This window comes from Erpetoichthys calabaricus, chromosome 10 (assembly GCF_900747795.2).
Source record: "Erpetoichthys calabaricus chromosome 10, fErpCal1.3, whole genome shotgun sequence".
NCBI classification, from domain to species: domain Eukaryota; kingdom Metazoa; phylum Chordata; class Cladistia; order Polypteriformes; family Polypteridae; genus Erpetoichthys; species Erpetoichthys calabaricus.
The window spans coordinates 74,704,544-74,730,289 of record NC_041403.2 but is presented as its reverse complement, the minus strand read 5'-3'; the positions used below and the strand labels follow the sequence as shown (position 1 = coordinate 74,730,289).

The following is a 25,746-nucleotide window of genomic DNA, read 5'->3' as shown; positions in this document are numbered from 1 at the left end:
TTTATCTTCAATCTTCTATCTTCCAAAGCCCTTCTCTATTCTTTCAACTTCCTCTCCACTTACTCTTTTCTGGTTCTATACAACAGAATATCTCCAGCAAAAACTTGCACCGTAGGATTGGTCTTTTATCCCATAACTGAACACATTCATAACCAGATCAAAGAGATAAGGACTTAAAGAAGATCCCTGGTGCAGACCAACTCTAAACTTTGACCTTGTCTGTTACATCAACACTGTTTTTAACCGAGGTCCTCACTCCCACATGCATATCCTGGACAATCCTCACATACTTCTCTGGTACTCCTTTCTCTCACATGCACCTCCAGACTTCTTGATTTGGCACTCTATCATAAACATCCTCAAAATATAGCCACCTGGGGGCAAACCAGCCCCACTTGGTGCTGATCCCATACCTGGATAAATAGAGAGGGTTAATGTCAGGAAGGGTGTCTGGCTGTAAACCTTAGCCAAAACCTTAATGATGGAATCAATCAATCAATGACACCCCTCTGAAACAGTAAAAAATGAGAAGGATGGAAAATGACACAAATAAAAAAATAAACAAAATAAGGTTTAAATTCTCTGTTGCAGCCTAATTCAGGGTTAATCAAAAAGAACTGTCCACTTTCAAAAATGTAACTATGTATTATATATGGACATGTAGTCTAAACCAATCTGTAAAGAATCTTTACAGTTTTTTTCTTAATCTTACAAATAGTCAATATGTGCTCCTTTTCTCACACAGCACACATCAATCCTGTGGTCTACAGTAATCCCTCGTTATATCGCGCTTCGACTTTCGCGGCTTCACTCTATTGCGGATTTTATATGTAAGCATATTTAAACATATATCGCAGATTTTTTGCTGGTTCGCGGATTTCTGCGGACAATGGGTCTTTTAATTTCTGGTACATGCTTCCTCAGTTGGTTTTGCCCAGTTGATTTCATATAAGGGGACGCTATTGGCAGATGGCTGAGAAGCTACCCAACCAGAGTGCGTATTACGTATTAAATAAAACTCCTCAAATATATTGTGAGCACGGGGGCTGTTCGCACCCCTAGAGGATACGGCCGCTCCTCAAAAAACTCTGAAAGACTACCTTCACATTGCTGCCATCCTTTCTGGGCTTACATGTGGCTGCTTTGTCAAGCGATATGCTTCCCGCACGGTGCTTCGCATACTTAAAAGATCAAACAGCACGTATTGATTTTTGATTGTTTGCTTTTCTCACTCTCTCTCTCTTGCTCTGACATTCTCTGCTCCTGACGGAGGGGGTGTGAGCAGGGGGGCTGTTCGCACCCCTAGACGATACGGACGCTCGTCTAAAAATGCTGAAAGATTATCTTCACTTTGCTCCCTTCCGTGCAGCTGCTTTGTCAAGCGACATGCTTCCCGCACGGTGCTTCGCATACTTAAACGCTTGAACGGCACGTATTGATTTTTGATTGTTTGTTTTTCTCTGTCTCTCTGACATTCTCTGCTCCTGACGGAGGGGTTGTGAGCAGAGGGGCTGTTCGCACACTGGCCTAGAGGATACGGATGCTCCTCTAAAAAATGCTGAAAGACTACCTTCACATTACTGCCTTCCTTGCAGCTGCTTTGTCCGGCAGTGCTTCGCATACTTAAAAGCCAAACAGCCCTATTGATTTTTGATGGTTTGCTTTTTTCTCTCTCTCTCTCTGACATTCTCTGCTCCTGACGCGCACTCCTTTGAAGAGTAAGACATGTTTGCATTCTTTTAATTGTGAGACGGAACTGTCATCTCTGTCTTGTCATGGAGCATGTTTAAACTTTTGAAAAAGAGACAAATGTTTGTTTGCAGTGTTTGAATAAAGTTCCTGTCTCTCTACAACCTCCTGTGTTTCTCTGCAAATATGTGACCCAAGCAGGACAATATAAAAATAACCATATAAACATATGGTTTCTACTTCGCGGATTTTCACCTTTTGTGGAGGGTTCTGGAATGCAACCCCCGCGATCGAGGAGGGATTACTGTACTTCATGCCAGACTCTTTGAAGGAGATCACTGTCATTGGTTGACAAAGGAATGCATTCAACATTCAAGCACCAAAATCCAGGAAAAAAAGGGCAATTCTAAAATTTGGTGTGTATTACATATTCATATTTGTCAAGTAATCATTTTTTGATCAAGTAATCAATTCTTTTTGAAACACACTGTATAAATAAAACCAAAATTATGCAAAGTAATTTCATTGACCAAATGAAAACATATAATTTGGAAGTAGAGATTGTTAAAACTAGACTCAAAGATTTTCATTGCCAGGTTTTGGAACAAAACCAGGGAGATTTGTTGGACAGACCAATGAAGTCCAGAGGTGCTGTACTGCAACAAATGTCTAAATAGTTCATTTCAAGGCCATCCTAGTAGCATCAAACATCTGTGCAAGCAGGGCCATCAACAAAGTTCATCCAGAGATGAAAGCCTTTGAACTGAGGTGCTGATGGAAACTACTAAGCTGAGTTCAGACTGCAAGTTGGACAATTCAGTCAGTGTTACATATGATAAAACCGGATTGCACTGTGGAATCTTAAATTGTCACACTAAAGCTAAACTATTTTGGTTAGGTCATTAGAAAAGAACACTTGTTATAGAAGGCACTGTTGTGTGCACTAGTCAGCCTTAAAAAATAAAGTGGGAGACTGAAAGGCACTGAAATGCAATTCTGAAAAACACTGCCTCTAACAGAAAATATTTGCGGGGCTACTGTAACAATTACATGGATAACACCAATCTCTGTTAGAAAAAAAGCATTTTATAATGCAGTTTTATTTTACATTTAAGGACACTGTTAGAAAAATACTTAGACAAACACTATGAAAGTTACATAAAAAATGGTCCCTTCATTTATGAAAACTAAACAAAAATGCAACATTAATGCAAGGACAAGCTGGCTTAAACATTAAACATATGGGTTGCCTAAACCAAGGTTGGTGCAGATCATGTACTTAAAGCATGCATAACAGTTTCATAATACACATCACAAACAAATAAATAAACAAATAAATAAATAAATAAAAACACAGTCAACTGAAACATTATTATAAAGTAGGTCTCAACAATGCAGAGTACAAATTTTCATTAGGATACAGAGACGTGCAATCATATAATCTGATGTGTAAAAGGAACATAACTTAAACATACACATAGCAACATAATATTTTAGAGAGATCCACAGTTAACCAGTTCAACAGCTAACAGATTAGAAAATAACCTGTAAGCAAGTGTAGACTTGTTAAAAAAATAGATAGCCTATTAACTGAAACAATCAGAGAATAAGAAAACACAAGTTATGAAACAGACAAATAGAACCTGTTGATAAGCAGCTACTCTATCCATGTAGTGCTGCAACATAACAGATAATACTACAGCTTTGGTGATGACCAAGAGCTATGAAACTGCAGTCTCTATTTTCCAATCCTTCTTAGTCAAATGCAGGATATGTCGCAGAGCCAGAACATTATCTTTTAGTATCAGGTGCTGAGTTAGGACATTCCCAAAATGGGATGACAGTCCAATGTAGGTCACACTGATACTGAAAGTGTGTCAATACGCATCAATTAATCCTGTACCATGCATGAATTTGCATATGCATTAATTGCCTCTATATGCAGGCATTAACAGAACTATATCAATAAGCTATATAAACATATATTTGTTATGTTCTTTGCTAGCATTTTATAACATGCTTTAAGAATTGTAACAAAGTTTTACAGTATGAATATATTTTTCATTTTACAAAAGTGTTAAGAAACTTTAACAAAAACAGTTATTTCTACTGCATGCACAATTTTAAGTTATGTTTACTTACCAAAATGAATATTTGGACACATTTTTAAATATAGCACTAGTGCTATATTTTTTAGTACATCTCCAGTACATCCCTTAGATATTGTGTTTAGATTATGGTTTGATAGCAAAAAATGTACTACTATAAACAGTATTAAAATGCAATGTAGTTCATCTTTAGATTAGTCATCCAGAGAAAATAGCAAGCAAATTAAAGTACCAGATCAACAATGCTTAAATTGTATATCTTCTAGATATCTCAAAATATATCTGTAGCTTTTATACACCCCAAACTATTATCTTTAAATATCAAAATAAAGCAGTATATGAACAACAAAAAAAGTTGAAATGTTAAGTCTCAATCATGGATAACATGGAATAAACTGATCAGGTTGATGATGTACAAAAAGTACAACATAATCAGTTATCATGAAACATCTGAATAATGCAGTAAAAGTTAAAATAAATATTACAATGTGCAGATACCATTCATAGACTAGTATTTTAATTATGCCAGACATCCGTAGGAAAGGAAAATCTAAACAGTCTCCCAAATGATGTAACTCAATCAGTTATCTGTGCCACATGTTTATTCATCTCACAACACTAAACATAAACCAGTCATTTCTTAAAAATGTTTATGTTCTCTTGCAAACCTCCTCATGTTAATTCATTATCAAGACAGTCAGAATAAAGTCTTTTTAGGTCAGCATTTAAAGTACATCAAATATACATTAGAATATACAAAAATATGAATGTGCTAAGTAGCATTTTTATTTTTTTTTCCAAATAAGTCTGGTGATTTAAACAGGAAAAAAGAAAACAGTTGAAAATATACAGGTTGTACTTTTTTGATATATATGTATGTAAATTTAAATTCATTTCAGAAAAAAGGTTCTGTAATTGATATTAAAAATTGAAGCCATTACCCTGAAGGTTTTGTTTGCTTAGAAATTTTCCAAGGTGGTACAAAATTGTCAGCTGAAAAAGAAAAAAAAAAAACGTCCAAAGCAGTAAATCCAGCTCTCAATAATGTCAATGATGTGTCTCAAGTTCAACAATTGTCCATTCGCCCTGGGGGGATGCAGAATCATCCGGTGAAAAGCTTGTAACTGTGATACTGGCTGTGGAGTCCTCCAAAGGGGATATGAGTTCAGACCATTTTTTACACATTTCCTTTTCTGCAAGAGGTTTGCCCTGAGATTTTAGACCATCACGTGATAAAGCAAGTGTCTGATTGATGAGATACTGGGCAAGATTCAGGTCTTCAGGAACAGTGTTTATTATTCCCAAGTCACAGACTTGATCAGCTAACAACTGGTGAAGGAGCATCCAGTCACTTTTGGCAAAATGGCTGTTTTCTTCTTGGTCTGAGATACATGCTTCCACATCTGGCCTTTGCTCAAACCTTTCCCCAACATCCAGCTCATATATTGGAGATAGGGTTTTTGAAGGTCGTCTGTCATAAGTGCAGGTTTGTTCCTCACAATCATCTAAGTCCCCTAGAAGCAATTAATAATACTATACAATGTAAATTATCAGTAGATTTTCATCACAATTGTAACCTGGTTAGTCAAAAACACATGTATTCCTACAACAATGGCAACTGATATACTATATTTTTTTAACAAATTATGATGTCTAGGGAAACAAACTGATCATTAATCAATCAATGTTATAGTATGTTTTTTGTTCCAAAATCATAAAAAGGACAAACAAACCTAACATAAACACACACAAACACTGAAACACAATAAAGTGGTACAGTTAAATTGACTTAATCTGCATTATGATTAACCACTCATCAGAGCCTTTAAAGGAGTATGTCCTAATCAAAATGCACAACATAGGCAACCATGATAGGCTTTGAAATAAAAAAAACACTCCATATATAATATTCTGTTATAACTTGGAAGTCAAACAGTCTTAAAAGAAGACATGAAATGCATCACCTGAAATGGCAGCATTTATATTCACTAAAGAACCAGGACTTCCCATGCTTGCTGCCATATCCTAAGCAGTAACACAACCACTCAGTGGCTCAGATTTTTGAAGCAGTATTATCCTCTTAACATTACGAACAGCTATCTTGTCCCAAAGGGGCTGATGAGGGTTAAACCACATGACCAACAATGCATTTTAAACCTAAAGTCAAATAATCTGCAATGAATAGATACTTAAGAAAGCATGCATACAAGCTGTACAAAAGTTTAGCTTTCAGATATAAGTAGAATGGCAAGAAAATGTTTACAGCTCTCTTAAAAGAATTGTGTTTTAGAACAATTTATTTCCAGAATGTCTCTCTTTTGCCTATTGCTCTTACAATATAAGACAATGCTCTTTTTAAAACTGGCCATGTTTATATAACTTTCTTCTAAAGTAGAACATTATGATTAAATAAATTACAGAACATCATTTTCATTAAGTGTTATATCCAATGCAGTGTGCTGCATAAGTTCTGTTCTAAACAATGTTTTGAAAATTAATTGTAATGGAGGCTACAGAATGTAGACTGTGTCACATTTACTGTATTTTCTTGTTATATCAAAAGCTAAATTTCCCTTCAGACAAATAAAGCATGTCTTATTCTAGTTTTAGGAGCTTTACTCTGTGTATAATCAACAGTAAAACCTCTCCATCTCAGCACCATTACTTAACTCAGAAATAGACATTTTTAAAACATATTCTCTTTCAGTTTTGTCTGTTGTGCCAGTGTGTTTAACACATGTGGTGGGGAGCAGATATGATACAACAGGCAAGGTAGATAAAGGGACAGTCTATAATTTAAATTGGATGATAATAAATAAAAACAACAGAAGCTGAAATCTTAACTGATCTATAATAAGGCATGTGACAGAAAGAGAGACATTACAGTGCCAGTAACATATTAATCTAGCAAGCACACCAATCTAATATACAAACAAGGCAAAAAGCACTACAAAATATAATGAACAAACACAAAGCTGCTGCACAGTAAAGCTACTGATGTAAAACTTAGTTCTTCATAGATTATAAAGCAACAGCAAAAATGAACAAAAATACACACTATTAAATGAATGCAGGTCTACATTGGATAAGCATAACTCAAAATACAAAAAAAAGAACAGATATCCGCATGCAACAACCTTAAGACTACGATTATCAGATTGCATTTTACATAGTATAAACATAATAGTTTCTGCACCACTTTTGTTAGCCACCTTGGAAGGTAAAAACTTTATTTGAAGGCAGTATTTTTGGTGATTTTAATAGTGGTTGAAAAAGTATAGGAGATTAATGGTCAGTGGTTTTCTTTCTCACGTCATTTTGTAATATGCTCAGGTCAATGAGGTGCAATGCATGTATGTTTTCATTTAATGGTAATGCTGTGTAAGTAAATACAAGGAATGGAAAATAATAACATCAGCATATACATTTATAAGAATAAACTTATGTACATCAAAGTGCATTATTATTTTTTATATTTTATAGTCCTATCACAGGGCCTATTATTTTCATTGTGTTCCATGATTTAAGTGATGTTTATACCTTTCAGTATGACAAAATTTTTTTTTTTTTTACATTTGAAATATTTAAATTCAACTTTGTTTTTTTTTCCATTCTACTCTAACTTACTGTTTCAAATACACTTTGTAGTGCCTGCATATATTTAAAGTTTTCCAGAAAAAGTTACAAGTAGGTGAATTATGTTTATTACATTGCATTAATTCCTAGGTTTTCAGTCTGCATTTTTAACTCAAAAATTGAGAAGCTCTCACTTTATGAGTTAAAGTTTTGATATGTCACAGCTCAATTTCTAATTTATTGCAAATTACTAGTTGCAAAAAAAAAAAAAGTGAAAATGCTAAGATATACACATGCGTAATATATTAAATCAGAAACACTGTTCTGGAGGCAAACATGTCTGAATGTTTTAAACTTTAAGAGACCTACTAATTTAAGTTGTCAACTGTGTTGTCAAAAGAAAAGTATGGTTGGTTTAGAATGTCCATTCTGTCACTTGTACAGCTTGCAAAAGGACTTGTGAGGAGTAAAAGGGTATAACAGGTTAATGCTCAAGGGTTACCTTTGTCACACTATTTGATTAAAGTGCTGACTTTCCTATCTAAATAAAATGTGTTCATTATACATTACCTGCTGACAAAGTAGAAGGATTCTGATCAGTTGGTGTCACAGAGCCATCTTTCATGTGATGGTTATTTAAGTTAAGATGCAATTCAGATTTTCTACAGTCTAAATTTTCTGTAGAGCCTATCCACTGTCCACTATCATTGCTATGGTCTAAATGATACAGATTTAAATGGCATGGCCTTTCTTGGTGTCTACTGTCACTTACAGGGTCTTCATTCCGTTGCTCTATAAGTGGAGATGATTTGTCTTGCTCAGATTCTCCCTGGGAACACAAAGTCTGATTTACAGTAACAGCTGTGAGGCTGCATTCATGGTTTTCTTTAGAACAGTTAGCGTCTGAGTTATTTTCAGGCTCATTTGTACAAGAATTATATGAAAAACTGCCTTTTTCAAAAACTTCTTTTCCATTGTCTTTTTCACATGCAATAAGACTTTTCTGAGCATCACAGGAGTTGCCAGCAGAGAATGATTTAACCTGAGATTCCCGAAGACCAACAGTAGTAGATTCAAAAACATCCCCAGGAGTAAGAATATCTACAGAGTTGTAAGGAGGTGTCAGTCCAGCACCTTCTTCAGATCCCAGCTCTTCACATTCATCTACAGAAAGAAGTACTGTACGCCTGAAATTTCCAGTAGATTGGTACTCTGGTGCATTGTTGTCTTGCTCAGCAATATCCTCAAAGGCCAAGTTATCTATACCTTGAAACTGATGAGAGGAAGGTTCAGGTTGGGGACCTCTCTCTTCTACTATTTCTGCCTCAGATTTTTCATCCTCTGTTTCTTCATCTGTAGAGGATAATTGGTGCTTTGGCGCATTCTTAATGGAAACTGATGCAGCACATGAGTTCTCTTCACAAATCCCCTCATCCATAGGCTTGCATTCACGTTCAATCCATGCCTTTTTTGCCTTCCTTCTGTCATCATCATCACTTGTGGAATGAACATGAAATGGATCTACTGTGGATTCCCTATCTTTAAGTTTCACTTCTATTCTTAATCCACTGTCATACATTTTTAGCTCTTCAGGTGTACTAGTGTCACTACTACTCCTTCCAAGGAAATCATGGCATAACATCGTGCTACATTTAGAAATTCCTCTTTCATTAGAGCCGTCATCATCTTGGGAGCCACCAGCATCATAATCCTCAGATCTGGGCTTAATATCATCAGAGGAGGTAGTTGCACTCCCTGTGTCTGATTCAGGACTGCTCCTTTGATGAAGTGTATTCCATGGGTCTTCCAGGGGCATTTCACCATCCTCACGGCTCCCTGGGGTTTCTGCTGTAGCCATATCCGTGGGAGAAATCAAAGATAACACCTGTGGGATTTGGCCAGGGCCACACCTTGATGATGTGCTATAGTTTACAGTAAATGAATTTGAACATGATGAACTTTTCTGTTCATTATTGTGACAAGTCGATGCATCTTTGAAAAACATTTCTTCAGGCTTTTTTTCTTTACTAAGGCTTGTACTCAAGCATTGAGTTACATTTTCTGCTTGTACAATAACTGTGGACAGGTCAGGTTTACTGGATGCTGTTGTCTCAAGGCACACACCATGACATGTTTCACACTGTTCAATGTTCATCTGACCAGACATATTCCCAGTAATGTACGGCATATCATTCTCTGTTGTCAGAGTTTCGGATGCTAAATTCTGTGTTGCAGGAGATGAGTTTACATGTAATTGGACTTGGTCAGGCTGCAGGCTAGATGTTTGTTCTGGGTTCCTCTGAGTCTGAGTAGACTCTAATAGTCCAGTGCAATTCTGCTTCTTTGTGTCAAGGGCCTTTTCTAAGCCTGGGTATTCTGATGACACAACTTTGACTGTAGAAGCATTCTGCTTATAGTCTGAATTTCTTGACGAAATTTTTTTTTGATTAGACGATTCCTTATTTTTTGATATAGGTTTTTTCACCACAGAAAGAGGTTGCTTGTCTGATCCTACTGATTTGGATGTCACTTTTAATGCTGGTTGTTCAGAGATGCTTTTCTGCTTTGCTGTGCTTTTGCTTCCACCAATGGTCTGCCTTGAAGTTCCCAAAATAACCTTTGCGGAATTAGTGGTTTGTTTAATCTCAATGACCGCTGGAATTGACTTTGATATTGTCTTTTTCCTAGTTGATGCTGGAATTTCACGAGAGGTTTTGTCCAGCAAAGACGACTTTGAATTTTGTTGCAAATCCTCCTTTCTTGGAGAGGCTATGTTTTGTGTGCTTGATGCCACTGGTGCTGGTCCTAAAGATATTTAAAATAAAGAAGTTTCATTTTAACTAATGTATAATTTTAGTATTGCAAATATAAAACATTTGTATTATATTCACTTAAAGTATACTACTTTTGTCTTATATATGGAGAAATGAAAGTGAATGGTAATAAAGGCTGAGAGACAAGGTAAGTCAGATTAAACAAAGAAATGAGCTTCCCTGAAGTCACTGCAAGCAGCAGTACTGTTATGCAATTTTTACAAGTGCAAAATATCAATTCCTTTACAACCTGCACCTGTTCGGAAGGAAAACACCATAATATCCTGTGTTTACTAAAATGCAAAGCATTCTTTGGGCTACGTTAACATTTGTCAGCAACAGCATCATAAGCTTTCTGCCAAGAGAATTTATAATCTATAAGTGGAACAAAGACATTTATAGAATAACAAAAGAGCCTAAACAGGGAGCAAACCTTTCTTTATATAGTGCCAGACATTAGAAAATCATATCAAAACAGAGTACCCTGAACAGTGCAACAACTGTGTCATTTGGATACAAGGTGCTAATATCAGTTAAAAATTTGAAAAGACACTCAGTATATCTTTTAAGAAGGTAAAACTGCAAAACATGAGAAAAGCATATCAGATAAAAAAAATATAAAATCAGATTTATCAGATAAATAATAATAAATATGGACTATGATAATGCAGTTCAGCTGCTGCAGGCTCCTCCATATCTACAGTATGGCTTAACCATTTTCAAATCATGTATAATATAACAAATAGTAACAGAGGGTAAGCTATCATGCTGTTTAGTCCCTAGACTACTGTACATTTAACTCAAAGCTGCCTGTATTTTCCCTGAATGTTTCAGTTGCTAATTGAAAATTAAAAATAAGTTCTGTTTCTTCTTGTTTCAAAAACGATTGCAAATTTAAAGCCGTTCAACCACACCCATCAATAAAAAGTTTAAACAAAGAAAAAATAAACAAAATATACAAGAGGGAAAAAAGTCACACTTCTTATCTGGAGGTAAAAAAGGTTATTACACAATATCAATGCAATTAGCATCATACAGCATAGTAGAGCATACACAACTGTAAAAGCAACCTGCCCTTAACAGTAAATCTATGTACATTTTATACAATTAGTAATTTAAGAAAACATTATGATTAAGCTCTCAGTAACAGAAGTACTATGTTGTTGAAAGATGCCCCTGTGCCATGTGACTTCTAGTTTTCTTTCCAGTTTGATTAACATAAGAAATGTTTACATTTGCAATGTTGATTTGACTTTGAAGACCTAATAGCTATTAGGCTATTTATTATGATTATCAGACTTTTTAACAGTATTGAATTAAAACCACTGTAACCTTAATAGAAAGATCTAAAGTCAAAGTGCTTGGTCACATTCAATTTTCAGTCAGGACAGTATTTTCTGGAAGTGGCCTATTTAATTTTTTTTTTGTAAAAATACATATGTTTGGAAAGTTGTGAGCATAAGAGTAGATGACCTGAAATGTGGATTATGCAACACGAGTTCTGTGAGATTTCTTGATGGACTTTTTTGATAGTGTTTGCTGTTATCCAGTATTGGTCACTACTGACACCCATTTAATAACAACACTGGTTAGCTCTGTTCTGCATGAAAACACAAGATTAAAAGGTTTACTTGGCCATACCTACAAATTAAATAGGACAAGCAACACTTTTGGGTTAGCATTCCTTTAATAGAACTTGGACAGCAAACAATTGTTCCTTCAAGCAAACTGTGGGCTCCTATGGCTACATCCACACTACTATGCTTTCATTTAAAAAGTGTGTTTTCATTTAAAAATGATTTCCATCCATACTAGTGTTGACACATAATTTATGAAATGATCTATGTCCAGACTAAATAAAGAGACAAAAAAAGATATATGATGTAGACGTTCACCTACACCAAGCATGAGCACATTGTCAGAAGCAGGAAGTGTCATCAACACTAGATATTCATTCATTTATTTGTAGATTGCACATACACAAGAAGAACAGCGATGCCGAAAACAATAAACAAAAAAAACATTGCTTGGTTTGAGGTGACAATGAGCTGGAATTGCTATTAAGAATAATGCATAAATGCAAGGTGAGCAAATCGGCTCATATATACAGACTCGTAGACATGTCAGTTAAAATACAGTGACATTTTACAGCACTACAAGGAATACTATCTGTCACTTGAAGAGGTGCAAACAATGGGAAAAGACTACCTGCACAACAAAGACAAAATTTCCAAGGTAATAACTGCAACAAAACTTTAAAATGTAAGATCACAATTTAGGTGCATTCTGGTAAGTACAACAAGCACCACAGAAAGCAGCTCCTCTATGTCTGTCATTTTGGAATATGTTTTTCTACCATGAATGGTGACCAGACAAGTAATGAGACATTGCAATGGGATTAACCCAATCAGTGAAGGGCCACAAACCAAGTGGAACATGATTAGAATCTTTGTTTTCAGTTAAGTATGTTTACCCTCATCCACACCACAATGCTGACTCTGTGTTTTTAAAGTATACTGCTCTGAAAAGTGTTTTCAAAAGTCTTCATTTTCATGGGTGGACAACACCAAGGTAGTTTAGACAAAAGACAAAAATGGAGATAAATGTTTGTGTTTTTTAAAACAAAAATGAAGTAGTTTGGATGGGGCCTATAACACAGCTGCTTGTGTAGTTCTAAACCATGATGAGATAGGTTGCTGTCATGAATGGATTCATAATTTATTTTCCTGATATGTTTGGAGGAAACACGGCCACTTGTCAAGGAAATTTCTAATGTAGCTGCCTTCTGTAAGTTTGGAGCTACTACTGCATATTCTTTTAAGAGTGTAAAATGTGCCTCCATTATTTTTTCATTAATTGGACACATATTATAGTTAGGTATTGGAATTTAAATCACTGAACATATATATTCATTGTTCTATAATGAATCATATGCACTTGTTCAACACTCTGGAGAGAAAAAACATTTTAAATATAAGACAGGAAAAGACAGATATAGAAAATTATTTTATAGTGTGCAAAAAAATCTAGAGGCCAACCTGGGGTGTTAAAATGATTTTGTTGATGTTCAGCCAAATCTAACTGACCTATTTATTAATCTAGGACTGTGTAAAACAGAGTGCATTCTCTCAGAAAGAACTGATTTACTACATTCAGAATTTAATTTGCAAAAGCATCCAGTTCAAATAGTCCTTCATCCAATGTGCTATTAATAATCTATTTTTATAAACATTCGTGATTTGTAGGCCAAACAGTTTTCATTCCTGACATCACTGGTTGGATGCTGTATATGCATATGTGTAGTAATTATGATAAGATATTATGTTGTATGTACTGTATTATGTTAGCCACCATATTTTATTTATTTTTACAAAGTTATATTTTATTGCAGTATTATTTGCTGTATTTATATGTGATGTCTTTATCACTTTGTAAAATCCCTACTAACAAGCCAAATTTCCCTCCTGAGACAATAAACCTAAACCGAATTTACCTGAACTGAATTTAATTCCTGTAATGCACTGTCAAAGGAATTACATGATAAACCAGCTTGTCAGGATTCGGGGAATTATGGACAGCCCAACTGAAATGGCATTTCAATTAGTTAAGCATTTTAAGGTTAGATACACTGAACATCAAAAAAGCGAAGTAGCACCTTTGACAAACAGCTAGGGGTTAGCTGCTGTTACGCACAGGTCTACTGCAAGAAGAAATTGATTTTTTATTTAACCCGTTTCCTAGAATACCTTGTGATGTACTAGTACACAGTCCAGAACCGATTCCTGTACCCTATGCTGCTAGGACAGGTTTTGAACACCACTCTAACTCTCAAATGGATTAAATTCTGTGTAAGAGAGTATGTATTTTAATCAAAATTAACACTAGTTTTAAGAAATCCCATGTTGTGCAATCAAAATCCTACTATTAATAGGAAATACAACAAATTAGCTGGGGTATGTTGTTTTAAGGAATGCTTAAGATGTAATTCAATTTTTCTACAGTGTAAACATTTTGTGGAGCCTATTCAAGGTCTAATCAAAAAAGTGATGTTTTTTGTGAAACTACATGAGGCTAAATAAAGTATATTTATTTAGCATAAGCAAATTTAATACAGTTCACCAAAGAAGTGCATAAATATGAGTGAAAAACTACATTTAATAACGCTACCATTGCTATGCCATTGCAGAATGCCATGGCAGTGATTTTTGGTAGCCCCTAAGGTGTGGTCAGTTCACCTGCAAATTAATTACTGGCACATTTTCCTAGAAAGTTTTAAAAGTACAAGTAGTTGGTCATATCAATTATACTTTGATCTTGTCCATTAATGGATACTAGTAAAGTAAAAGCAGGAGTTAAACTTTTGACAGATTAAAATTCCATTTCTTGTTCCCTGAAGCTTCTCTCCATTCAAACCAGTGGTCTTTAAACATCCAAAACCAGGTGATTACGTACATAAAATACTATTAGTACAAACTAGAAGCTTGGATTATCCTCATTGATAAAGCTCATGGATATCAAGAAGAAGAAACAAAAATCACTTTAATTGGAATATTTGTTTATTTCAGCCATTCTTAACTGGGGGCCACAACAGTGGAAAGGATGTAGGAAATGTACAACAGCAAAACTACCAAATAAGTGATATTTGTATTCGTACATATCTGCATTACCCTAGGCTATTTTATTTAATGCCTATGTAAAGAGATTTTCAATTGGGGAACATTATGTAGATCAATGTAATTTACCAACAAAATAATATGGAAAGCATTTAAAAAGAAAGTCCAGTGCCAGGAAAGGTACAAAAAACATCAGGCAGTATATTGTCTTCGACATACTGCACATAATATTGTCCAAATGCATGCATTATATCAATCAAAAAACCATGATCGGCACCATAAAACTTTTGATGACAAATTCCTGACAGAGAGATCACTGAAAAAATACAATTCCATCTCAATCAAGAATCAGTCTTCGATAAATTTGTGAGTATTAATACCAAAAAAGCTCCAGAAGACCACAAAGTAAATAATTACTAATATAAATAAGATAGTGACATCTCACATTTTTTTATTTTGATTGTTAGTTCTAGTTTTTAATGACTAAAACATATGTCCTGCTCAGTGTTTTCTGAGGCAGTGGCTAGGAATATTCAGACTACTTTAAGGTTATGTATGCTTTGATACACAAAGGAGACCACATGTGAATCATGCTTTCACACTTAGCCTGGTCCTGAATGTCATCAAACAGGCTCATGGCTGGAGAGAAATTCCCAAAAGGAGAGCCTCAGCACTGAGAAAATACAAACAAGATTTAGTCACAGTGTTCACTTGCTGCTGCCTTCTTTAACCTGGGCAAAAGTGTTTTTCTGACTGGAGCTCATATATGTCTCTGCCTACCTCCATTGCTCTGCCAGTCATGTCACAGTGGCAGATGTGAAAAAAGCTGGTTCGTAATTTCTCCAAGATATTTTTGCATTCACAGAAACAGCAAAGTGCATCTGATTTCTTTGGTAGGATGAGGTCTGAGAACTAAGCTGTGAGCTTGTGCTTTATTCCTGGAGCTTACCTGACAACCACATTCAAATAAAACCTGAAGGACTGCTGAATGAAATCATTTATCAGATACAGTAATGAATACAATTCACCTTGTTCCATTGTTGTGAAATGAATGCTGTATAGGCAGTTGTATTTTTTTTTGCAAACTGTATTAGATTTTTTTTGTAATTTTGCTGAGAGCAAGTTTAACCAAGAATAGCAAAGTTCTATTAACATATGGCAATATAACAATTACTATTACTATGACACCAGTTCAATTTCACCAAAGATACAGTGTGTATGTGCATATATTGTTTTCATTTTTTTCTTTTTCATTATATACCAGGTGGGCTCATAGACATTTCAAGAACAGTGCTATTTATTTGGTAGCTGCACACCCCACTAAGGCAGTTTACATTTACCTTATTGTTCGCTACATTCTGCATAATCCACTACTTCTATTTGCACTCAGAATTCTTCAAGTTCCAATTACTCACTTATCACACAAATTAAGCAAATGTTAAAGAAAAAAGAGTAAACAAAACAAATGAGACACTGAATACCATGTAACCACTATGACTGAAAAAACAATGTTTTAAAGGAACATTTTACCTTCAATATGATTACTATCATTCAGTCATTTCCTTAAGTGTTAGACCTTTGGGAAAGTGACTACTATATTAAAGCTATTGATTTTAAATAATTTACTTTCCCACACTGTTGTGGCAAACTGACACTGTATGACAACTTGTAAGCTGGTCAAAAAAATGGTCCAACTATTCAATTCACAAGATCATAAAGTTATAACACTAAAATTTTTATATTTGAGAATAGAATTGTTTTATATGTTGTTTCTGGAAAAACCCTTAGCCCCCTCTCTTGCAACTGTTTTAAATCAACATACAGTATAAGCTATTTATTCCTTTACTCTCAAGGCAATTCAATGGATTTGTGTACATTTGAGGAAAGCTGGCAAAGAGTATCTTGCTTCTTACATCATATTTCTTTTTGATTTGTACTTGCAATGGCCAAGTGTAACTACGTTTTGCTCCTTTTGCTTTGGTTATTTTGCTATGAAATTATTGTTGATCTGATATTATTTCTTTAGGGCCAAACATCTAATTTGTGTGCTGAATTTCTTACGTTTGTTTTGGTCTAGCATAATTGGAAGACTGGCTGTAAAAATATAAGCATTCAAATCTACTGTAGTTTTGTTAATAATGTAGGGTTAATTTATATTGATAATTTTAAGATTTCTTTATTGAAAAGATGCTTCCAGTCTACATCTTGAAGTTTACAATGGGGATGGGTTTTAAATAATAGTCTATTATAGGTCTAACAAATGATTAAGACTTATCACACAAAGTATAGATAGAATAAGTGTTCCAGATTTAACTGAATTGAACACTGGACATAAACAACACTTAACCTTGCTTAAAATTTGTTTTGTCTATATCTGTATAGTTTCTTTTTTTTTTCTGTAAATGAACAAGAGCACAAGTTTAAGTGTCAAAGCCCCCACTAGTCAAATGTTAATGTGCTTTCTCACAGAAGGCAGCTAAAAAAACCCTATTAATCTTAATTTAGTAATATGTTAACAATTGATTCTGACAGTCTATTTGCATATCATGCATGACAGATGGAGTGTTAATTCTTATCAATTTCATACTTGCATACTGAGCCTATCTTTAGGGTTAATACCAGATAGTTCATGATTAATAACATCGCCCATGCTCATTGACAAATGACAGCAATGTGACTTTGATTACTTTTGTGAGATCTAATAATGAGCAATTTCTTTATTGATTGATAGTAATATATACTCAACAATTCTTTGAAATATTTTTTGCAAAACTAACATTTTAAAATGATATTGCTGTACATATTAATTATAGAACGCTGTATATGCAAAAAAGAACGTTTTAAATATGTAACTCACCTAGACTTTCTGCCGATACAGAAGGCACACCCTTCAGCCTTCTATCATTTCTCAGTACCCTGTTCCCAGATGCTGTTTTGTTTGAAGGAGCAATTTGTTTCACTTTGCTGTTTTCTTTGATTGGTGGTTTAGCTGTTACACTGCAGAACACATAAAAATTAAACAGATTCTGAGTGGTTTTATTATTGAAATCCATCTATCAAATAAGGTCTGGCATCTCGCTATTACCAAGCCTAGTTAAATGTAACAGATGCTGCCATCAGTTTTTTATGGCCCAGCTTCTTTCATGATACAGAGGTCAAGTATTAGTTCACCGATCTTGAGAGACAGATTACAAAAAGAAGGCAATAGTTTTCAGTGGCACTACTTTCTGCCCCCCATCCTGTCTAAATTCTGATATTCTTAAAAAAAAAAATCCACACAAAGCGCCTGTTGTTGCTGAATTCCTAGGGCAAGCAGCCTACAGAATGCCTGACGGGCTTGGCATGTAGTGATATTTTCTACAAACACGAAAAATGCTGAAAAGAAGTAGACTGTCGAGGCACAGTTTCTTATTGTTACTGGTGGCTATCATTTTAACCAATGCACAATATTAATAAAAATCTTTTAATTTAAATTTAACAAATCAGATATAATTAGGAACAATCTCATTAACCTTTGGCCTCAACAATATCTAGTTCAACACAAAATGATTTTAGAAGCAAACTTTCTTTCATATTTATTTATAACTACTTTGAAAGTGGACCTCTATTTAAGGTTAATTTAACTCCAAATGATTTCCACCTCTCAAACGCCTTACATATTTGCAACAGTACCAACTCACTGAGATAACAAAATCATAATAAAAGAGTTGAAGATGAATCCTAAATGAAAACAAAAGGAATAGAATCCGTTTAGCTGAAGCTACAACAAAAACATACTTTGGCTAATTTCATGGAAAGATTAAAGTACATGCTGTTTGATAATTTGGATTCCACATAATGAGATCAAAAATAAATCAAGCCATTAAAAATATTTTAGTTAAAGATAGGTTCAGGTATTTGTCTGTAATTAAGAAATTTCTAGCTTGAAGTGCTCTCCAAAACTGTTTTCTTTCTCATCTACGTTTTTATGTGGACTTGGAAACATCTGAGCTTTAAGTTCTGCCTCCCAGTCTAGACACAAATCCAAATACCTCCTTCAAGCCTAATATTACTAATCAATGCATTAAGTAAAATGTCAATTCCATATAAAGGCATTATTTCATGATTGAGTCAATAATATAATGATAAGTACATTCTGACTATTCCAAAATTACTGAACAAAAATGTATTAAATTATCACAAAGGTAAATTAGAACTCAGGACTCAGAATGAAATTTTATTTATTCATTTACTTTTTTATAACAATGGGTGTTTGATTTTAAAATAAATAAAATCTATACCAAAAAACATTTGTTTATTTCAATTTAGGATGCTTAAAGAAGTAGGTCACAACTTACCTGTTTACTTTTTCTGCTTTATGTATTTTGTGACCAAGTGTCCTGCATACTGTTTTAGAGGCACTCTTTGTTCCCGGACCTGGAAAATGGAGAAAAAGTACACCATACCTATATTTTTGGTTTTATGTTCCACAAGAGCACTTCTATACAAACTTTCATAACCGATTTACATAAAATATGGTAAAAAAATGGGCATGCTTAGAAGGTGTCTATTTATCATTCAATTCATTTTGGCACACAATTAATTTAATTTGGCTTTTATTAAGGGCATAGTTTTCTCACATTAAAAAAATAAAGGCATTAACTCAGTCTTAAAAGTATTATCTAAATGGCTACAATGAAATCAAAAGACAACAATTGAAAGTAGAAGTTAAAATACTAATTCTCATAAGAGACCTCGGAGAAGGATGTTATGATCAGTGCTGCAGCCTGATCTGGATTCATAGGAAATTTCACTCACTTTTTGTCCTCTCTCTCTCTCTCGGAGTATAATGAGACTTTAACTGAAAGATCACAGTCAATTACATTTAAAGTGTATCTTTTTAATGTTTTGTGACTAATAAATCCCGTATCCTTCTTGCATTTTAAAAACCAAATGGTTCAAATTATATTATCTCAACAATCAAAGAACAAGGTAAAGTAAGAAACAAAAAAAAAGGAAACCTCAACACAACTGTTAAACAGTAATAATAATCAAACCTGTGCTGGAGTCTTTGGGGCTGTTTGAACTATACTGCGGAGAAGCACTTCCAGATGTTATGTCACTGCCGAGATCTTTATTAAGAGAATTGTCTGATTCCTTGTCTGGTTTCTCATCCCTGAGTGGACTGACATTTCCACTTGACTCAGAAATACGAGTTGACTCACACTTAACAAAAAATCCTTCTTCCTTGTTAGTCAGTGGGGTGTCCTTTGCTGAAATGGCCTTTAATGATTTAACTGGATTTGGACGAGCAGTACTTGTAGCTGATGAGCATTTAGGCCTTGCTCCCGAAGAGATTTTTCTGTCCTGATCTTCTGGCACCTTAGCACCTAGCATTTTCCTAGGGCCATCAACAGATGCTGAAAGGTTATTATCTCTCTTAACTATTGAGGATTCTATTCTTGCATTGCCATTGTTCAGAGACTTCATTTTTGAAACTGGCACTGCTTTTATTGGAACACTTTTTTCAGTAGGTTTAGTGTCTTTTGCAACTTTGTTGGCCTCTTTAGCATCTTTTCCCTTTGAAACTGCACTTTTAGGCATTTTGTTTGCAGTACCCCTTCCAGCAGCAACTGTGTGCCCTGATGCGCCTAAACCATCAGACTTCATTTTTATTGTTCTGTTAGATAAACAACTCCAGGATGCTGGCAGGTTCCTCCCCTGCTGGAGGCTCTGTGTTTGATTTTCAGATGTCTGTTGATGAACCTGAGGGCATTTTAAATGCAGGACCTGTTAGTTAGAACAACAAAATTGAAAATTAATGTAGCATTAAAATCAAATTTTTGGCCTTTAATTTGAAAAGAACATTTACACAGTGAACACCATTCCAAATTGCTATAAATGTACAGATGTACAATTTTTGCACACACTTACTCCATCAGAGATTCACATACAGCCTGTGCCAGCAGGATAAACTAAATGGCAGGAACAAACCTCATGATCAATGATCATAGGGCAGGCCCACACCCACTGGCTTAACACAGGGTCTCGAATTGTGCAAATGGCACGTATACAAGGGTAGAAAACAGAGCACCAAGAGAAAACCCAGAAAAAATAATAAAAAAAAAAAATTCTACACAGTAAGTGACCAGGCCAGGATTTGAACACAGATTTATGGAACTGTGAGGCAATAGCACTATCTACAGTGCCATTCATTTACCATGAATAACCCGTTAAAAACCCTAACCCCGCATATATACACACAGTATATACTTGTATATTATATATATATATATATATATATATATATATATATATATATATATATATATATATATATGTTAGCCGACTTGCTGACCAACCACAAGCGTTACCTGGTAGGTAACCACCCATACAATCAGATTGTGATTCAGACTACGAATGCCATGAATGTAATTACCCCGATCTATATGCTGTCAAATGAACGAACCACATGCCGTGGCGCAACGTTGGAGGCTTTGCCTCTGGCGCTGACGTCAGAGGTTCGATTCCCAGAGAGGGGGATGCAGTGAGTGTGTAGGCCTGATGAGCCCAGAATTAGGGCGAAACACGTGTCGCGTACTCTTTGCATTATTTGACAGTAAACTATTTCAACCATTCTATGATCTGCTTCTCGCAACTGAAAGAGGGCACCGTGGTGGATGTTAGCTGACTTGCTGACCAACCACAAGTGTTACCTGGTAGGTAACCATCCATACAATCAGATTGTGATTCAGACTACGAATGCCACTTATATATATATATGCACAGTACATACATATTTTATATATTTATATATATTTCTATTATAATAGAAAATCTTGACATGAGACTTTGCCAAGAGATTTTTTTCAAGTCCCGTGAGACAAGACTATTGTCAAGAGATTTTGTCAAATCCCGCCCTCCTCTCAACCATTTTCAAACATGGCCACGGTCCACTCAATTCTTATTTGTGTGAATGCTTCTGTCAGACATTAAAGTAATAATCAGCCCGGACCAAGTGGAATTGAAAACCTAGCAGGTCCAAGCGGGGTTGGAAATAAAAGGCAAAGAGTAGAAGACAAAGTAGAACGTCGTAAAGAGGTTCAAAAACGTTGGCAAGATACACATGCAGAGCAGGTTAGAGATTATGAAGGTACTAAAATTTGAAAGTCTCAAAAAACTGATAGTAAAGATTGCATCAATGCTAACAAACAGAAATTATTACTTGGTGAAATAACAGAACAGTGAAAAGAGATCGAATATATGGATGTGATATGACAGAAGTATGTAGTTTTTGTTCGGCTTTAAAGTTTAAGTCGGAGACTTGTACATCGTCTAATTTGTGTTGCCAACAGGGAAAAGTAGTGTTTCTTTAAAATGAAGAGGCGTATCTGCGAGAATTAAAAGATTTGGTGAAAGTGAAACAAAACCGAAAGCAAACAGCACTTTAAGCATAAGGCATGTGGTCTTCTTTCATCACTAGTAACTTCTGTTCTTGCAGGGCAGGAACCAATAATTAAATGCCTGATTGCAAAACAGTAAAGTAACTCTAAGTATGGCCAAACAAAAGCACCTTTAGAATTTATGAGCAAGTTTTATTTCCTGTACAAAAGTGCAATGAAAAGGTGCACCAAAGCTAGTGGCTGCCTGGTTGTTAATGTCATGTTACTTCAAGAATTACTTAATTTAATGAAGATGTATACAATTGTACAGACCAGCAAATGCTTCTAATCATGAAAGAAGTCAAGCTATGTAAAAAGGCTATTTCTTGATACAGATTAACAAACAAAGCCTTTGTTTCTTTAGAAATTGCAGGTTTAAACGCAAAATATAATAAACTCCATATCTGATATAAACAAAAATAATGGCATTAATTATACTGTTTCTGGATTGATACTAGCAAATTAAATATATTACTTCAAATATATGTCAGCCTACTTGTTTAATTTACCTTGGAACTGCTGAAGGTGGGTTTCTTACCAAGTTTTCTGCTGTCACCTTTATCAAAAGCAGCTAAAAGAGGAAAGAACACAACTAATAAATACCACATGATTGTTTACACAAAGAAAGGCATTCATGTCTATTTATCTATTTTCTAACCTACGTCTCCAGTTAAGGGTCACAAGGAGTCAATGACTATCTCAACAGCAATGGGTGCAGGGTGAAAGCAACTCTGGAAAGGCTTCAGTTCATCAGAGGGTGCATGAGTGGGAAACACCCAGACTTACTTATACTGTGCTAATATGGAACCACCAGTCAATTTAACATGGAATTCTTTAAGAACGCAAAAGGAAAACACCTGGTAACATTTAGGGAACAAGCACTCTTCCAATGGAAATTGACTAAGCATAGAATTCAAACTCAGGATGCGGGATTTGTGAAGTGCCAATACTATAAGCCGCTGATTTTATAAATATATATATATATATATATATTCTATATATTTTGAATGTTCCCTATATATAAATAAAAATATATATTATTTACATACATACATATACACACACACACACTACTGGACAAAAGTTTTAGAACACCCCATTTCTCCAATTTTTATTTAAGTTTAAGCAGTTTAGGACCAGTGAATAACCTAAAATTACTAGTAGAGAGGTAAGTGGTAAACTGAACAACGTTAAAAAAATTTAGGCTACAAAAATGTGAAAAATAATGTAATTTTCAGAGTTAGACAAAAAGACCTTTTTCTGGGAACAAGTAATGTGTTAACTACTTACAGCTTTTAAGCAATGCTAGTTAGTTAAGTCTTGAAATTTGAAGAAAACAATTCTATAGGTGTTCCAATTTTTGTTGGTTACTTACAAACAGTCTCTCTTTATTAAAGCACTAATGGAACAAACTGTATTGCTTCACCACCAATGCATTATTTGGATGATATTGTACTGTATGTTGCTATCATAATGGCAAGAAAAAGGCAATTAACAAAGGAAGACAGGCAGACCATTATAACCCTTAAAGTGTAGGTCTGTTCTTTGCAATTTCTCTAAAGAAAGTCAAGCTGTCAGTTTCCTATATGATCAAAAAGAGCTTGCAAGCTGGAAGAAATTCTGACAAGAACAGGTCTGACAGACCCAATGTCAGAACAGAATCAGAAGAGAAGTTTCTGAAAGTCAACAGCTTGCATGAAGTTGCCTCACAGTGCAACAGCTTCAAGCATAGTAGGTTTGACAGATTAAGTTACAGCAAGATACCCATTACTAAAATTGCAAAATAAGAAAAAAAAGGCTTGCCTGGACCAGGAACCATTGAGAGTGGACGAGTGAGGACTGGAAGAAGGTCTTATGGATTGACGAATAAAAATTTGACATCTTCTATTCATTATGTAGGGTTTTTGTATGCCATTAAGAAAATGAAAGGATGGCCTTTTAGTATGTGAGACCCGCTGTCAAACATACAGGAGTAACTGACACCCTGAACAAAAATACCTACCGCAGAATCTTACAGCACCATGCAATACCCTCTGGTATACACCTAGATGGTCAGAGGTTTATCCTACAGCAAGATAAATATCCAAACCTTACCTCTAGGCTATGTTAGAACTACTTTAAAAGAAAATAATAAAACAGTAGACTTCAAATTATGGAATGGCCATATAGTTTCCAGCCTTAATCCCCACTGAAATGGTTTGGGATGAGTGGAACAGAACAGGGAAAGGAAAGCAATCTACAAGTGCAACATAATTGTGGGAACTTCTGCAATAGTACTGGAAATAAATTTCCTAACAATATCTGATTTACATTGCAGAAAGGATGTTCAGCTGTTATATTTGCAAAAGGTGGCTCTGATGAGTCAAAAATTGAGATTCAATTTTGTTAAACAAAATGATTCCATTATTTCATTTTTACCTGTATTTCAAAAGAAAAATAGACATTAAACTGCATAAATTAAAAAAATAAATCTGGAAAAAATGGGGTTGTTCTAAACTTTCTTACTGGTAGTGAGTGGGTATACGTATATACTCTCTCACACACTACCTCACAGGTGGCGCAGTGGTAGTGCTGCTGCTTTGCAGTAAGGAGACTGTGGGAGATTGTGGGTTCGCTTCCCGGTTCCTCCCTGTGTAGATAGCGCTTTGAGTACTGAGAAAAACGCTATATAAATGTAATGAATTATTATTTTATTATTATTACTGATCAAAAGTTTTAGAACACCTCATTGTTTCTTCAAATGTAATCAGTTGAAATACAATGAATGACCAAAAATGTTGAAAAGGTAAACAGTAAACTGCCAAAGGTTTTAATTTAAATTTTAGGTTAGCAAAAACTGAAGAAAAGGAAATCTCAGAATATTACAAATTGGCTTTCTTCAGGAAACAACTAATATGTTACAACCTACAGATATTCTGCAACAATTAAATTAAATTAAGCCTTGCAAGCTTAAGGAAACAAATTTGCACAGGTGTCCCAACTTCTGTTGATTACTTAAAAAACCTCAGTCTGTCTTAAATCAGAGTTAGAACAGACTGTGTTACTATACCCTGTGAAGTACTACCTGGACAATATTACACCGTACAAAGTTGTAAATTTCAATGATAATGGTAAGAACTGCAATTAACAAGTGAAATGAGGCAGAGTACTATTACCCTTAAAAATGTAGGCCTTTCATTTACATAAATTGCCAAAAAAAAAAAATCCGTGTCAGTGAGTACGGTGTCATTCACAATCCAAAGGCAAATAGAAACTGTAAAAAATCCTGACAGGAAAAGAACTGGCAGACCCAAAGTCAGAAGTCAATTAGAAGTCAAGTTTCTGAGGGTTACCAGCTTGCGTGATAGGCGCCTCACAGAACAAAAGCTTCAAGCACAACTTAACAGTGGTTGAAAAATGCAAGTCTCAGCTTCTACTGTGAAGAGGAGGCTTTTTGAGGCAGGTCTGACAGGGCAAGAGGCAGTAAGAAAGTCATTCTTTAAATGACAAAATAGGGTCTTGCAATACCAGCTGTAGACTACTGCAG

General features: G+C 35.0%; 1 protein-coding gene across 1 annotated transcript in view; it reads right to left on the bottom strand.

Moving 5' to 3' along the window:
- Window positions 1–2,881: 2,881 nt before the first annotated feature.
- btbd8 (BTB domain containing 8) overlaps window positions 2,882–25,746 on the bottom strand; it is a 139,417-nt gene continuing 116,552 nt past the window's right edge. The window contains exons 14-19 of the mRNA XM_051932783.1: window positions 22,730–22,791; window positions 19,836–20,568; window positions 19,137–19,215; window positions 17,657–17,796; window positions 7,944–10,178; window positions 2,882–5,311 (exon numbers count right to left, since the gene is read on the bottom strand). Of these exons, the coding sequence (XP_051788743.1) occupies window positions 4,845–5,311; window positions 7,944–10,178; window positions 17,657–17,796; window positions 19,137–19,215; window positions 19,836–20,568; window positions 22,730–22,791 (3,716 nt within the window). The 3' untranslated portion in view covers window positions 2,882–4,844. The remainder of the gene's footprint in view (window positions 5,312–7,943; window positions 10,179–17,656; window positions 17,797–19,136; window positions 19,216–19,835; window positions 20,569–22,729; window positions 22,792–25,746) is intronic.